The sequence below is a fragment of the Anneissia japonica genome, unplaced genomic scaffold (assembly GCF_011630105.1).
Source record: "Anneissia japonica isolate Jap-2015-1 unplaced genomic scaffold, ASM1163010v1 scaffold24_len2511860_cov200, whole genome shotgun sequence".
Taxonomy (NCBI): Eukaryota; Metazoa; Echinodermata; class Crinoidea; order Comatulida; family Comatulidae; genus Anneissia; species Anneissia japonica.
In genome coordinates this window covers 2,033,365-2,049,228 of record NW_022730786.1, presented here as the reverse complement: position 1 = coordinate 2,049,228, position 15,864 = coordinate 2,033,365, and the positions used below count along the sequence as shown (strand labels likewise).

General features: G+C 32.7%; 1 protein-coding gene across 1 annotated transcript in view; it reads left to right on the top strand.

Annotated features, from left to right (window-relative positions):
* Positions 1-1,566: 1,566 nt before the first annotated feature.
* Positions 1,567-15,864, top strand: part of LOC117115067 (calcium/calmodulin-dependent protein kinase type 1D-like) — a 66,509-nt gene continuing 52,211 nt past the window's right edge. The window contains exons 1-3 of the mRNA XM_033258722.1: positions 1,567-1,821; positions 13,048-13,179; positions 15,087-15,161. Of these exons, the coding sequence (XP_033114613.1) occupies positions 1,754-1,821; positions 13,048-13,179; positions 15,087-15,161 (275 nt within the window). The 5' untranslated portion in view covers positions 1,567-1,753. The remainder of the gene's footprint in view (positions 1,822-13,047; positions 13,180-15,086; positions 15,162-15,864) is intronic.

Below are 15,864 nucleotides of genomic sequence, written 5' to 3'. Positions count from 1 at the left end.
TTTTTCTACGCCACTGGTCAGTATTATAATTCTATGAGTAATTATTTGTATCTCACTTTGAATTATTTTCAAGTATTGTGCAATAATTGTTTTTTAAAATGCTGTAGCTTTTGATTTAGGTCATTTCGGTCATTTAATTTTCGTCTATGAGTCGAATCGGGCTGGGTTTCGGCGGGTCGTTTCGATTACCAGTATTTTAAGAAATGTTACAACAAACCACAAGCCAATTATAAATAATCTTATTGCTTATTTCGTCTCCATAATCAACATTCACGATCGTTTTGACTCAAAAACACAGAAATGATTCGGGCCGACACGGACAGGGTCAAACGGGTTAACCGACTGGGATTCCCCGTCTGACAATATAAACATCCTGAGCTGTCCATTGTGTGTAAAATAGGCCTACTTTCCGGAGTTTCAATCAAACTTTACAACTGAACAATCTGAGCAGGGCTAGGAATTACGCGCGTGTGCGTGTGCCACAAACGTACGTGTTTACGTATGTTTTTACACTGTCGTTTTGAGGGACCTTAGGTAGCAGGGCTTAGCGGAAATGTTCATTCTTTGTTATTATCATTATGATTATCATTCTTTGTTATTATCATTATATGATTATTCGTTGTTATTATCACTATGATTATCATCGTAAGGCTTGTGTTCTTCATCTTTCTTTTTTTCTCTCTTATGGATGTCTCTGATCCACCTCCGGATCTTGTTCCCTTTGCCTAATATCTTTTGTTTCTGTGTTCCCGGGTTCTGGTTTTTATGACTTCATAAACATTAAGTGGTCAAACCAATTGAGCCTCTGTTTCTTAATTAAATCAAGTACTGTATTGGTTGGGTTCGAATCTATCACTGTCATTTCTAACTAACCTGCATTCTTATAAAATAAGAAGGTACAATAAGTTTCAATATTTCTGTATACTCCGTCTTTTTAACTTAATTACACAAATAACCAGTGTTTATATGTTTACTGCTTGCGTAGTAGTACCGACGGGGGCAGATTGGAACCAAGGTTCTCCTTAATCAGACAGTCAGGCTTCCAGTTCTCTGTAAATTTTACCATTCTCTATTATACCTTCAATTAGAGCATACTGATTATTTTTCTTGGGCCTGTATGCGTTTTTCTGTCTACTAACAATCTAGCTAAAAGCAAACTATCCTTAAAAGGGATGCTCGGCAGTTGACTCAGAGAAGTTCATCAATAGGCCCTAAGTAATATTACCGGTATTTATTTTTATTTTATTTACTTTGTGAACATACGCCTTTAAATCGGTGGCACTCACAGATGGTGCGTTCAACTAGAAAACAAGACATGGAGTCACTTAAATACTGTACACTTAATACGAATTAAACTAAATTAATACTTTAAAACAAATAAAACTGAGAAATTAGAACATTATAAATATATACTGTAATACAATAACACATAAAGCATACATTGCTTGTGTGTACACCCATAGAGAAAATCTGTTCTCTATGGTTGTACCATAATGTGATAATAGTGAGTGTGCCCTCTATATAATTGATTCCCGTGACGTCATTTTCAAGCCTTACTGTGTACTTACCAATATTTCAGAGACCATCTCCGACAGGAAGTTCCAGAGATCAGGTGTTTGTGTTTGCAGTCCAGTAGGAAAATACACAAATTGTAAGCGGCTATTGAGGAACAGTGGCGCGTTTTCTTCTGGGAAACAACTTGTCTCATTTTACTGATATTTGTTGATTGCTTGGATACAGAACCACAGATACAATGCCCATCTTTACGAAAAGAAAGGAGAAAATTACCGAGAAATACGAGCTTAAGCACGTCCTTGGAACGTAAGTATATAGTGCAGCAGTACAATAGGCCCAGTTGTTGATTGTGTTGAAGTGGCCGGAGAAGAGGTTCACACAGGCTAGGAGTTTTGACATCAATTATCAATATTTTGTTTTGTTTCTAAAGGACATTAGACGTACGCTTCATTATTCACCGTAACTGCTATTTGTTTACTCAAGGCATGAATACTCAGTTTGAGTTATTTGCTGCCTAGTCTTCATAAGATGAATGTTAAATAAATTTTAGTCATTGCAGCCTGTCTCTTATACACATCTAGATGTGTATAAGAGACAGCATTGAGGCCCTTCTTTTATGTGAAAATGATCTATTCTAAATTTGTCTTTCTTGAGTTTGGGACTAAAAAAATATTTATATAATACATACAGGACATACAATATATATTATATAATTTAAGTATTGATGTCTTGGCCACAAACTGTCTGCTCCCTTTCCACACCTGCAGAGATGGTGAGGGAGACACGGACAACACCACTGGCCTAAAGTTTAGGGTCAATTTCTTTAAAATGTAAAAAATATCCATGGTAATTGCAAACATATGTTAGTCTGCTGATTGATAGCTTATCAGTGCACATGGGAGAAGTTAGTGAAACACTTGTGTGTCTAGGGGGTATGCGGAGGAGGGCACACACCCCCGAAAGAAGAGTGCACCCCCAATTGAATATGTTTAAAGCAAAAGATCTCGCTCAAGTAGTTACAAAATCACCTTATTTTGTGAGCTAGCACCCCCCCCCCCAGTATTCATCCTGCCTGTAACTTCAACTTCATGTTCGCACTTGAAGTAAACCTGCAGTAACTTAACAGGTTTTAATTTTTCATGATATATTTATTTTTTTGACGTAACACATTACAACAACTAAGAACGGTCAATAATTGGCCAGTTTCAGTAGATACTGTAAGCCAGTGGCCAGGAGAAAAGGCTGGTTTTGGCCTGTGGGGCAAACATTGAAAATGTGGAACTAAATAAATTCTAATGAAAACCTAATGGTAACTCTATTCTACAGTTTAGCCCCTCTTGATGCTATAATAATTATTAAGTTTATTTTTCTCTTGAGTGAAGCAGTTGAAATACTAGGAGAAACATACTCCTATGCATTTCCCACCCCTACCCCCAGCTACTTTCACCAATGAAAAGCACCCAACAGTTAGACAAATTCAATCAACAATCAACTTATGCACTGCACTTTACTACCTGCAGGCCTAAATTAAAATGCCAACTCACATTGTCACAATGGTCATAAACATCTTAATATGATTGTCCTTGAACATATTCATCATTCTTATTCTGCAGTTATGCTGAAGGCTTATGCTTCTGTTAAACATATACTGATGTAAATTTAGAAAAGGCTAATAAGCTGCTCGTTGACAGTGATTTAAATTTATAATGATAAGTGTTCTACGAGTATAATTTTACTTCACAGCATAGTCAAGGTCAAAACGTCATGGATTGAGGATTTTATCTTGATATCAATCTAGCATTAATTTTCCTAGCATATGAAATAATATCATCTGTAAATTATAATATTACCGTTAATGTGTTAAACCAAAGGAGATGTATTTTTCTTGTTTTAAATATTTCTGAGATGAACTTCAGAAAAAACTCCCTACAGCTCAAATATAAAAATACAATTACTAATACATATAATAAATACTGCTTTCAAAATTATGTCTGCATACCTTTAGTAATACTGCATATGTTCAAACCCTCCTGAGGTGGTAAATCTGGACTGTCCTTTGAGCATTCCAAAAATTTGATAATTTCATGGAATTTTTTAAATTTTCTGAAAAAAACTTTCTTGAATTTTTCATTTGAATGCAGTGAAAAGATGCAAAGCAAAAAATTGTATGATATATTTAAAATTGAATTTCTAATTATCAATTAAGACACTGTTTAGTGTTTTTAAACTGGGAGACAGAGAATTGAACATAGACTGCCATTTCCAGGTGCCTAAAGGTGGCATATACTTACTGGTATGGTATGGTAGTTTATTCAGTATATATATTTTCAGTTATCATTTATTATTATAAAAAGAAAAGCTATAGTAGTGTTATTGCAAGCTGAATAGCTGAAAACGTGAGATTGGAGTCTGTTCCATAGGCAGTCAATTGAGAAATATCTGAGAAATGGAATTGTGATTTTGGCAAGGAAGAATATCAGACAAAGTACATCACACACTTTAAGGAAAGATATTTACTTTGGAAGGCTTTTCTTTTGTGCGTCAGTTGGTTGGAAAAAAAAATCTTTTCATTCTAATTTTCAATTAAAAGTTTAATATTTATTATTTATTCAACTTTATTTTATGAGGGTAGCTCTAACAGCTTGGCTGACTTAAAGAGGCCCACATAACAAATACAAAACAAACACAATTATGTCTGTATAAATATTATTAAAACGACGTATTTCAAGAAGCATTCTCATTTGAAATTCCAATTGAAAGATAATAGTTTATAAATATACATACAATTGCAATTTAGTATGTATTAATTATTGCAAGGTTATTAGATCCAAGGACAGTATACCACCAAACTGCAGTTTCATTTCGTATTTAAGCTGTTTTTTATTTGCTGTTCATATTTTCTTTAGTGAAGTTAAAATGATTGACATACTTTCAGCATTCATTATCACTCGTGAATGTAGGTGGGTTGACTACCATCAGACTAATTTCGTCAAGTAAGATCCAGGGTACAACAGAGTGAAAAAACGTTTTTCAAATTAGATTGGATAGGTTCGATCTTTGCAGATTAAATGAAGAACAAATAATAATGTGTATATTAATCAAAGTTTATCAATTCAGGTACAGTATAATATTGATTTCCTGCCCATAGGCTGAAAGCTATTTATATAAAGGGGGATCCAGAATTTTTAAAACAGAGGGATAACAACAATTTCAGAATAGGAAAGTGAGCAACACATAACATTGATTTGCATTGAAATTTTTAAAATTTAGTGGCAAAATGGGGCGGATCCTACTGGAGATCAAGGTCAAAACGTCATGGATTGAGGATTTTATCTTGATATCAATTTAGCATTAATTTTCCTAGCATATGAAATAATGTATGAAAACATGTTGAACAAGTTTTGTATGATAGATCCTTATTTATAAGTCCACCTTCTCCCTTGGACACAAAATTAGGTAATGTTTGGGGTGGGGAGTAATAAATGGTGTAGCGCTCAGCCTCACAGATGGTCTGACTTTCGACTTGATAGCCTGGTGTCCCAGGGCATGGCCCTATGGCTAACATTCCAATGCTAAATTTCAATTATTTCATACTTGGCTCATTACTGTATAATTTTATCTGAGGCATATCCTCAGGGAAAAGCACTTTGCATAAAAATTTGGTTAGGAGGTGAATTTATACGTGGGGAACTACGGGTTCTCTATGTTAGCAGAACAGAAATAGACCAGCTGTGACTTAGTTTTTACAAAAGCTTGCCTGCCAGTCCAGTGGTTCCATGTTGAAATCCTATAAAACATTTGATTTTTTCTCACGATTCTCACTACTGGCATGCCTATAGGCGGAGTCTATTTTGAGACAACTATACCTGGATGGACCAATCGGTGCCAAGTTTCCTTAACTTACCTCATTCAAAGGCTGCTAACATCACTGCTGGTTTGTTTAACCAAATATGTACATCACTTAATCTAAAATCTGCTTAAACAGGTAAGATGCTCAACTTCGAATTCCCAGGTCCTGGGTTCAAGGGTATGTATTTTTTTTAAATTTTTGACTTTCTTATATGGCGCTCTACGAGGAACAGATCACCTTACAAAACTTACATTTCAAAAGAAAAGGAAAAACAAACAAGTGTAATAACAATATAGCTCTGCTCTTAGTGAAAGAATTTCTTAAAAACGATGTTTGAATAGAGGTGCCGAAACCGCTTCTCACAAATCGACAGGAAGTGTGTTGAAATTCTGATATTTTTTTTTTCTCATTTCTGAAGTCAGTGATCACAAAGGTGAGACTTGGTTTAATGATGGTTTGATCTAAAATCTGTTTATAGTGAAGACCTTATTATTGGACGTTAAATCTGTCATTACATCATTATTGTTACTATAACACTTTAGTTTGTTTATATAATTGCAGATTCATTTCCGTCCTTTTATCAAAGACATTTCATGTCCAAATTCTCATGATTTGTAAAATTAATTCTAACAGAAACAAACCTACGTTCATACAAACTATCGTGAAATATAAATACACCATTCTAATCCAGTTTTTCATAAGGAATTTGTCAATTAAAATAATTGTTAATTATTTTACATGCAATATTTGTTAATGATAAACAAAGTTTTTTAGTGTAATGGTGAGAGTTGAGCTAAGTTCACCCACCTCTGTAAATCAGATAATACTTTCCACTGTCCAAGCAATACCTTTAAAGAAGCTGTAACCTACAATAGCTCATGAATATTCAAAGTGGTTTTAAACTGGTAAAAAGTCAGAAAACTTTACTTGAGTACCATGCAAAGTTTTTATATGACCTATATTCATGACTACATAAAAAAAATTTAAAAAAAAGAAAAAAGGAGTACAGTTAGAATATTAAATTTTATTTCAATTATAATTATATTGCACTACTACAAGACATGGCATTTTGAAATGTAGCACATCACAAGCAACTTGATAATAACTGTAGAAATGTTTACATCAGATCTTTTAGTGAACAGAAAGTGTTGCATGATTTCTGTACTTAAATGCAGTAGCTGATCTTAAAAGCTTGTAATTTTTGGATTTATTTCTTGGCACATTTCTAGTAATTTTCACCAAAAAATAGTTTAAATAAAGACAACTCCAAATCCAATAATTTTTAAATTATTATAATATTGTAAATGTTATTAACATTATAATTTGCACTATTTTATTTGTTTATTATTATTTTTTTTTATATCAGTTATATTTATTCAGAAAAAATACATTCACTTCATAAAAAAATATACAAATACATACATAGTAAATACAATTTCAAATTTACTTCATATAAAAATATATGAATACATACGTATTAAATACAATTTCACATTCACTTCATACATAGTATACCAACTTGAGAGATTTGAAATGCGTGACTACACCAGTTGGGTGGGTGAGGGGTGGCTGCCAGGGCACATGCGGTCAGGGGGCGGAACTACGGTGGGGGTCTGGATTCCATTCAAATACTGTAATTGGTTGTGACACTGAACGCGTAAGACTGCACGCAACTACTACTAGATTCTCCTAAGTGTGTGGTTGGATGGGTTTTGGTCGGGAAAGAGAAATTTTCTCGGTGAATTGATTCTATTCTTGAACGAGATAACAAAATGACTCAAGCTACTGCATGACCGTTTTTATATTTTTAATAAAACCAATTTCTTCTAATTTTAAATACATTTTGCCGTGAATTTGTGATAATTCGTTATCACACCTAGAGCCTTTGGTAATAAAAATTGACATTGTTCTTAAGATTGAAAATGAAAATAAATTGACATTGTTCTTAAGATTGAAAATGAAAATAAAAATTAAATACCAGGACGCAATTCGAACTCACGACTTTGGTTCCTTAGAACACATTGATAACCAACTGCGATAATCCATACTATTAGTGGTAATGGCAGTAATGTACAGTCCTTGCTTAATCCCCTGTTTTGTTTTGTAGGTGTATGGGACACCCTGAGGTTAAACTTTAAAAAAGAGCCACGAAAGTTGTTTGAAATCACCTCAGTTTATGTATACAAAATTTCTTGTACGTCCGTTCAAAACTGGCGAGGCTGGACGCTTTTAAAATTCTGTTAACAACAAGAACAAGAACAGCAGTGAGAATCTGGGGTCCGCCATGCGCGAACCCAAAAATGCAAATGAAAGGAAAATAGAAAAGCAAAACCCAAAACAAAGATACGTATAGCAAGTAGTTTTTCATATGGTTTATAAAATATATTGTCTTCAGATAATACTCTCAATAGCTGATTAACACTTATTGTATTTAATACAAACCTAGCCAAGAAGTGAAACTAAAAACTGTAATTGAATGAGAAATAATAAAATTTGTTGGGTCAATTTTGGTATTGTTATACTTAGGTCATATTGACTATCTATCTATTATCTTACTATTTTTGATTGTAAAGAGTACCCTAGCATTGAAGATTATTGGCCATATTTAAGTAATGTGAGATTGTAATGACTAAAATATAGAGTATACAGATACTGTAGTTTGACTGTACTACTTTATCAGTGTATACAGTTCTACTTTATCAGTGTATACAGTTTTAATTACTGTATATTATTCGAGTCTGTTACTTGAACATGCCTAGAATTTAAATTAAGTGGTCATATAAAAAATGCTAGGTCTACAGTAAAGTGAAACTTGTCAAATTCTGGATGCTGGAGAAGATGTTTTTATTCCAATCTTTCTGGATGATGTGTATGGTTCTTTAAGGAATAATGTTTAACAATAATCTTTCCATATTCCTCCTGGATGGGGTCCAATACTTCCTCATACTCATGTCAAAGACCCCTTCCATAGTACTATTCATTCATTCTGCGATCTTTATGGATTATTTCTAGGAATTTCTTATCAACTGAAGTAGATAATTTCTTTTAGTTTCTTAAGTTCTTCGTAATTTACTTGAGATTTTTTATTTGTTACTAGATGGATTTCTTGTGGTCCTCCATGACTTCTATATTAGATTCTTTAAAAATCCTGGAAGATTTCTGCATGATTTCCTTAAATCCAAGAGAATTTCTTAATTTGACAGTTCCTTCTCAAATCCTAGAAAATTGTTTAATCCCGAGGGTTTCTTCTCAAATCTTAGAGAATTTTTAAGAGTTTAGGATTAATTCCGTGAGTTTTTAACCATGTGTAAAATGCACTTACAAGATCTCCTTCAATCTGTTTGGACGAGATCCAGAGCTACTTTGTATTGATCTCTCTGGCACCTCCATGTGGATGATGTATACCAGCTTTGCAATAATACGCCAATTAGCAAATGGCTCTTACACTATTACACTAATGGTATTATTCACGCGTCAGTATCCCGGTTGTATGTGCCCAGGCCCCAATTTATTTACATGTACAATTGATTTGGCTGCACCAAGTTAATTACTCCTTAATGGATGGGGAATCCGTCACCTTGGCTTAACGTTAGTTGTTGGAATAAAATTTTTAATTAGCTACTACGAATATTTTGCAATGTAGGGTGATTTTAATATGTACCAGCAATGGATATTTTTTTAAGAACTGTAAAATCACAAATTAGATTATTAATTGTGTTTATTATATTTAACAATCGTTAATTTAGTTGAACACTATTTACTATATACTACATTCATTGATGGGTGCATGTTAGTTGCTGTACATATTAAAGGGGTTTAAAAATTCAGCATTTCATTTTAATTACAAAATATAATTCTAAGTAATTTTTATCAATAATTGGAAGGGAACATATTATATAGCTTATTAATATATGCATTTTTAATCATCTTTCATCTACTTTAATTTAATAAGTGAAACTATGTTATAGCCTTATGGATACATCTTTTATCTACACAAATTATAATGACCAATATACTTTTTCCTGTTTAATTGATAATTGTTGCTGAATTTGATCGGCACAAACTTAACGCTATGTGCACACACATAATAGAATCTGGCCAAATTTTAATCAATCAATAATGGTACTCGATAAAACAGGGAATTAGCCGCTTCTTAGCTATCCTTTTCCGCGTTAACGCTTGAGCGGTGTTTGCAAGGCTTGCACACTAGTGTCATCAGTATCCCTCGGGAACACCCGCTGAGATATAATTGACTCGCCGCCGCTAACGGTGTGCAATTTCCTCACGCGAGCATTTATCAATTTCATGCGCATTCAGAGAAGCAAAACTGGAATGCCGCTTTTAATCAGATGTTTCATAATCGTGTTTTATATCTTAAGTTGCCATGGCGATCCTTTGTTGGTGTATGCTTTCTAGCACACAGGCATTATTCATAGATCATTGGCTAACTCATGCATGGCTATAATATTAAATTCTTTATATTAGTTTGAGACTACAAGACTAAGTAAATTATAACAAAGTCCATGTTTTCATTATGGTCATGTGTATTGATCTTTTCTGATGTCCGTCTCAAAGTCAACACTCATAATTACCTAATCTACAACTCACTGAATTTTCATGAATTGCCTTTATCGTGATGAGCCAGAAATTGTAAACATGTTATTTTGCATTATTAAATATTAAAGTGCCTCTAAAGTTAAGTGATTCTTCTATCTGTAAATAATTCAAGCATCATCATATACCATCAGTGCACCATTTATAGTAGTGGTATAAAAAATGATTCTTCTACAATAAGCTTAATTTGTAATTTATGTTAAAAATATTTAAATATACTGCTAGAAAATTTTTCTCATAAACAGATACAAATTAAAATGCAAATAATAATAATGTTAAAATGCAAATAAAATCCTCAGCACATTAGATGGGTTCCTGAGGGAAGGGGAGCAACTTGCATTTTACCTACTGTTGTAGACGGCACAGCGTAGGAAGGAATTGTCAATGTAATTATCAACTATACTCCTGGGTCTTGTGACTATGAATAGCAATCCATACTGAAGAGGCTATACCAGTATAATGAATAAATAAACAAAAGGAGCCCTGTCATCCTGTTCCATGTTTGAAAAGCATCTGGGTCCTATGTTCAAATCCCTATAGTCATTTTTCATATGACTAAAATATACTCCTATTTATTTATTTATTAACAGTTTTTAACCAGGTGGCCCAATCAGTCAAGTAGACTAGTCTCCAATTGGGCCCTGGGTACAACATTTTTCATATGACTAAAATGTACTCCTATTTATTTATTTATTTATTCACAATTTTTAACCAGGGTGGCCCAATCAGTCAAGTAGACTAGTCTCCAATTGGGCCCTGGGTACAACAGTTTTCAGATTAAAAATTAAAAAATATTTAACTAAAATTATAAAAAATTTAATAATATAAAATAAAAGCTTAAAGTAATGATGCCTTTAAGTTACTTTTAAAAATATGTAAACTTCTGAAGATTTGGTTACTTCACTTAAAGTGTCAAAAAGATCACAAATAAAATTAAAGCTTTAAGAAAGATAGTTACTATCATATATCTGTCTGTCAAACTCAATTAAATGTATGATCAGACTAATGTATAATTTTTTTTCAGATATATCTGATATAAGTAAATTATTTTTCTAAAGCCTTGTCCAGACTCAACTTTTATTTGACAGAAACCTATTGACATGCCTAAATATGGTCATGATGACATCACAACATTACCAAATATAGGCACATCATGACCATATATACTCACATCATGACAGGTTAGATAATACTCTACTTTGTCAGATAAATCTAATAAAATATTGTCTCCTTGCAATTGTGGCTCTAAGATATACTTTTCAGACTGAGCAGTCTGACAGATGATCTGACAACTTCTAATGGAAACATGTGAAATGTAGGAGGAAGGGTCCAGGGGGCTAAGTTGGCTGGCGCCTAGAGACACACACTGGGCGTTTTTCTTTTCTGCCGCTGACGCCGCAACTTTGGCCAGCTCTAGTTTATAGAGCATTATAAAGTCGTCCATTCTGTAAATGGTGAATGATGTCGCTGTTTGATGAGAATGAGCATTTTAAATATTAACTTGAGTGTTTGGTTGTTGGAAAGTCAAACGTCTTTGATTTATCGTTGTTATAATGGCCAGTTTAGATGATTGATTCATTACGCTTTTAGTCTTTGTTATTATTTTACTGTAGAATATTGATCTCATCTAGTTCACTGTAGGTTGATGTCGATATTGTGTTTAAAACTTTACAAATTAATCGTATTATAATGTTGGAATTTCCGTTTAAAAATCTTTAGAATCCTTTTACTAGAATGTTATTCCTAATATCTGTCTCTTATACACATCTAGATGTGTATAAGATGTTTAATATGTTTTTTGTTGCTTCAATAAAAATATATAATCAAATTAAAACAGTATTGAAATAAAAGAAACTTAATTCCTGAATAATGCAAAATAGCTTACAATTTGAGTTTTTTTTTTGTTTATTTATTATATTATATTACTCAACTGGGATGGACGAATCTGCATCAGTTGAGTATTTGAATAAATAGATGTGTGCATTGACTACACATTATCATTAGTATAAAAGCACCATGTTTTAACAGGCTTATTTATACTATAATCATTGAGTAACGTGTGAGAAATTCTATACTCTGATCTTACAAGCAGGTGTAATTGTTGATGTTGGTGCTTGTGATTTTCCAATAGTAAGGGGGTCAACTTAAATCTGGATGCATGTAATCTGTATACTGTAGGCTTATGAATATTTACAATAATTTGTGCAAAAAAAAGTTCAAAGACTTGATGTGGCAGAACTGTCTTTGCAGAAAGGTCATTAACACATTGAATGCCAAAATACTAGTACTAGTCACTGGCTACGCACTATGAGAAGACTGTTAAAAGGGACAAAATGTACAATGCAATTAATTAATAAAATATTAAAAGTTTATATCAAAAAGAAAAAAAAAACACCCCCAGGATTTGAACTTAAGATCCTCTGATTACTATTTGGGTATTCGGGCAACTGAGCTATGACACCGAGCCGGTATCACTTGGATTTCTTCTATAAGTTTGCGTAAAATGTATAAATAAGTTTTTGACATAATAACAATAATAATAACAATGATAACAATAATAATAATAATAATACAGTATACTCTTATATGAATAGTAGTCCTAATTATGATGAATCTAAAATACCAATTGAACAAGACTACATTCAAATACTGTAGCCTATAGAGTACTACAGCCGAGTCGTCACAACACTAGGTGGCGCCCTCTGGACGTTGGTTACCATCATTACGCCTGAATGACTTCATAATCATAATAGTTTAGAATAGGCTTTCTGGAGTAGGCATTTTAAAACTTAATAATTTACCATCAAAATGTACTAAAAACACAAAAAAGCTTGCATTATATTAGTTATAGAACACACATTTAATCATCAATTAACATTTACAAAGAAAAATTAAGATACAGTACAACTTCTTAATAATTACGTTAGAAATTGGGATCAATGGTTTGTCAGTGGAGAAAATGGTGTTGGTTGAACGCATTTTGTGTATCCGATAGCAACGGATTATAGTATCGTGACGTAAACACTATAGTACTCTATAGTAAATGTTATCCTTTTTTTCTTCTTTAGGGGCGCATTTAGTGAAGTTGTATTAGCTGTCGATAAAAGTAATGGTGATACAGTGGCAGTCAAGTGCATTGAAAAGAAAGGAATCAAAGGAAAAGAGGATGCCTTACTAAGTGAAGTTGAAATATTAAGAAAGTAAGTGTCCATTTTGTCCATTTAATAGCCTATAATTGATTCTTGCAAAAAAGTATTTGTTGTATACCGATTGTTGTTTTAATATGCATGCAATTTCCAGTGTATAATAATATTATGTCGTACAGTAGATGAGAATATTTTATTATCCTAGTAATTGGTATAGTAATTTCTCCGGTATTTTTGGAAAATTGGTGCATAAATACAGTACTATAAAAGGTCTCTCTCAGCCATACAAATCTATACCAGGGAGATGTAAAAAATTTTTACATCTCCCTGTCTATACTACATTATCCTAGTACTGTAGATGGCCTATAATATATGCTGCCTGACAGTAATGTTCCTGAGCCTCCTTAATCAGGCTCTTTGCTACTTCTAACCAATTTAGTAATAATCAATGTTAAAGATTATAGTTGATAGGGCTGTGCTATCAAAGAAAGTACAACCTGTTAGTATTATAACATACAGATGTGTAATAAAGCCATTTGTTTGTTTATTGTAGAATCTTACTGTACCTACTTAAGGTAATTATCCTATTTATAGTTTCCATGGTAATTGTGTACATAGTTTATTTGTAATAATTGGATAAGATGGATTTACATTGATCAACTTCAATTAGAGTAGTGATTTAGAGGTTTAGTTCCTTGCCTTTAAATGTTAAGTTCCTAGGTTCAAATCCTAGAGTAGTCAAAATATGTTATTGCATTTGAAAACTAGTATACTTATATCTGATTGATACCTGCAACATCTACTACTTGTATGTCTGAAAAATATATTATTTGAGTGATTATTATTTATTAACAATATATAATTATAAAATTAATCTATTGATGATAATTATATATAAAATAAGAATTATTGTAACAATACCCTATAATATGTATATTTATGCTGATAATTACTTTTTATTGATTATAGAAATTGAGATTACTGCTTTGACATTTAAATTTATCAGAGCTTAATATGCTCTTAAAAAATTCAGCTTGTAGGTTATTCTGAACATCTATCGTTTTTAGGTTCTTGTTAAACTGGTAAAACTAAAAGCGTATCCTTCTGTTAGTCTGACATTTCTTGCATTCTCGACAACCGTACCGTAGGAATTGGCAAAATTTTAGCACTGGCAGTAAAGTGCCTTAAGGCAGAACATTCAGTTTTATATTCAGTGAATTTATAGGCCTAATTATGTATGTCAAATCTTATTATGATCGCGTGGTCAATCTAAGCAGCTATCTGGAGTGTACTCTTTCTTTATGTGGTGGTTCATTAGATGTTAATTAGATTCTGCTAATTGAAATCTTGCGATTAGCTTTTAAAGCAATTAAAAAATCTACTATAGAAAAATATCCACACATATTGTTGGATTAAATTAATTATTAAAATGTTTTGTTGATATATCAGGTAATATTAAATTAAAAATATAATATTTATAATAATATCCATAGAATTTAAAACAGTTTAAAATTACTTTAAAAAAAAAATTATATGGATTTGTATGAGATTCGAACCCATATTTTTAGTTACTAGCATGGTTTGGTGCCATTTTACCACTTAATCTGTACTGAAAACTCAGTTGATATGTTAAACTGTTGTGTTCCAGGTTTTTTTTTTTTGCGGTGACATCAAGGATGACCCAGGAAAGTCTAAAGATTTTTTTTCTATTAGTGGTGGTTAATTAGACAATGTACTGGGAGTTATACCTGTACCCTTTTCAGTAGAATGTACTTAACATGCACATCGGACCAATGGTTTAATTGTTATATATTAAATTTCAGTACTCCCACCCTTTAAATTTTTTGATGAGAAGTAATTTTTAAATTTTGTCCTTCCTGATAATATTTGTGTTAAATTATTTATTTTTGATAATTATAATTATTGATGATTTATCATATGGATTTCTTTTTCTTTTCTAGAGTTACACATCCCAATGTTGTACACCTGCAGGAAATCTTTGAAAGCAAAAACCATGTTTACTTGGTCATGCAGCTGTAAGTCAGATTTAAATTTTATGTATTCATTATCAAACATGTTATTATAAAATTATTATTATTATTATTGAATACCGTATTAGCATTTACTATGCATCATTCCTTCAGGGGATTTAGTACTTACAATGTCAAATTGTTTACAGTATTTAGGATCTGTACATTGATTTAAAATTTAAAACATTGTATCAATGTTGCTGAATGTCGAACTTGTTTGGCGTAAAAAATATTGTGCCGAATAGCTGTATAGACAAAAATATACAAGTGGTGAGATTAGAATTAGGGAGGTATGTACTACAAAAGATATATAACACAAATTTGGGCCACTGCCCCCCTCCTTTGGAATACACCCCTATTGAGGGGACGTTTTTTCGGCAACAAGTATATTTTTTCACACTACGGCCAACCCCTATTCAGGGGACACACCTATTAAAGGAACACTTTCCTTGGTCCAGAAAGTGTCCCCTTAATAGGGGTTCTACTGATATGCTTGGCGAGTTGAATGGCCGAGCGGTTAAGGGAGGCGCCGCTACCTATAGCCATAACATTCGGCGCTGGTTCGAACGGCACGCTCGCCTATGGTTCCGGAGGTGGAAAAAGTCTTCTCGGATAAGGACTTTAAACCGTAGGCCCAGTGTACACATTTGGCTCGTGTGCACTTTAAAGAACCCAGTGCATCTTTCGAGAAGAGTAGGGGGTTACCCCG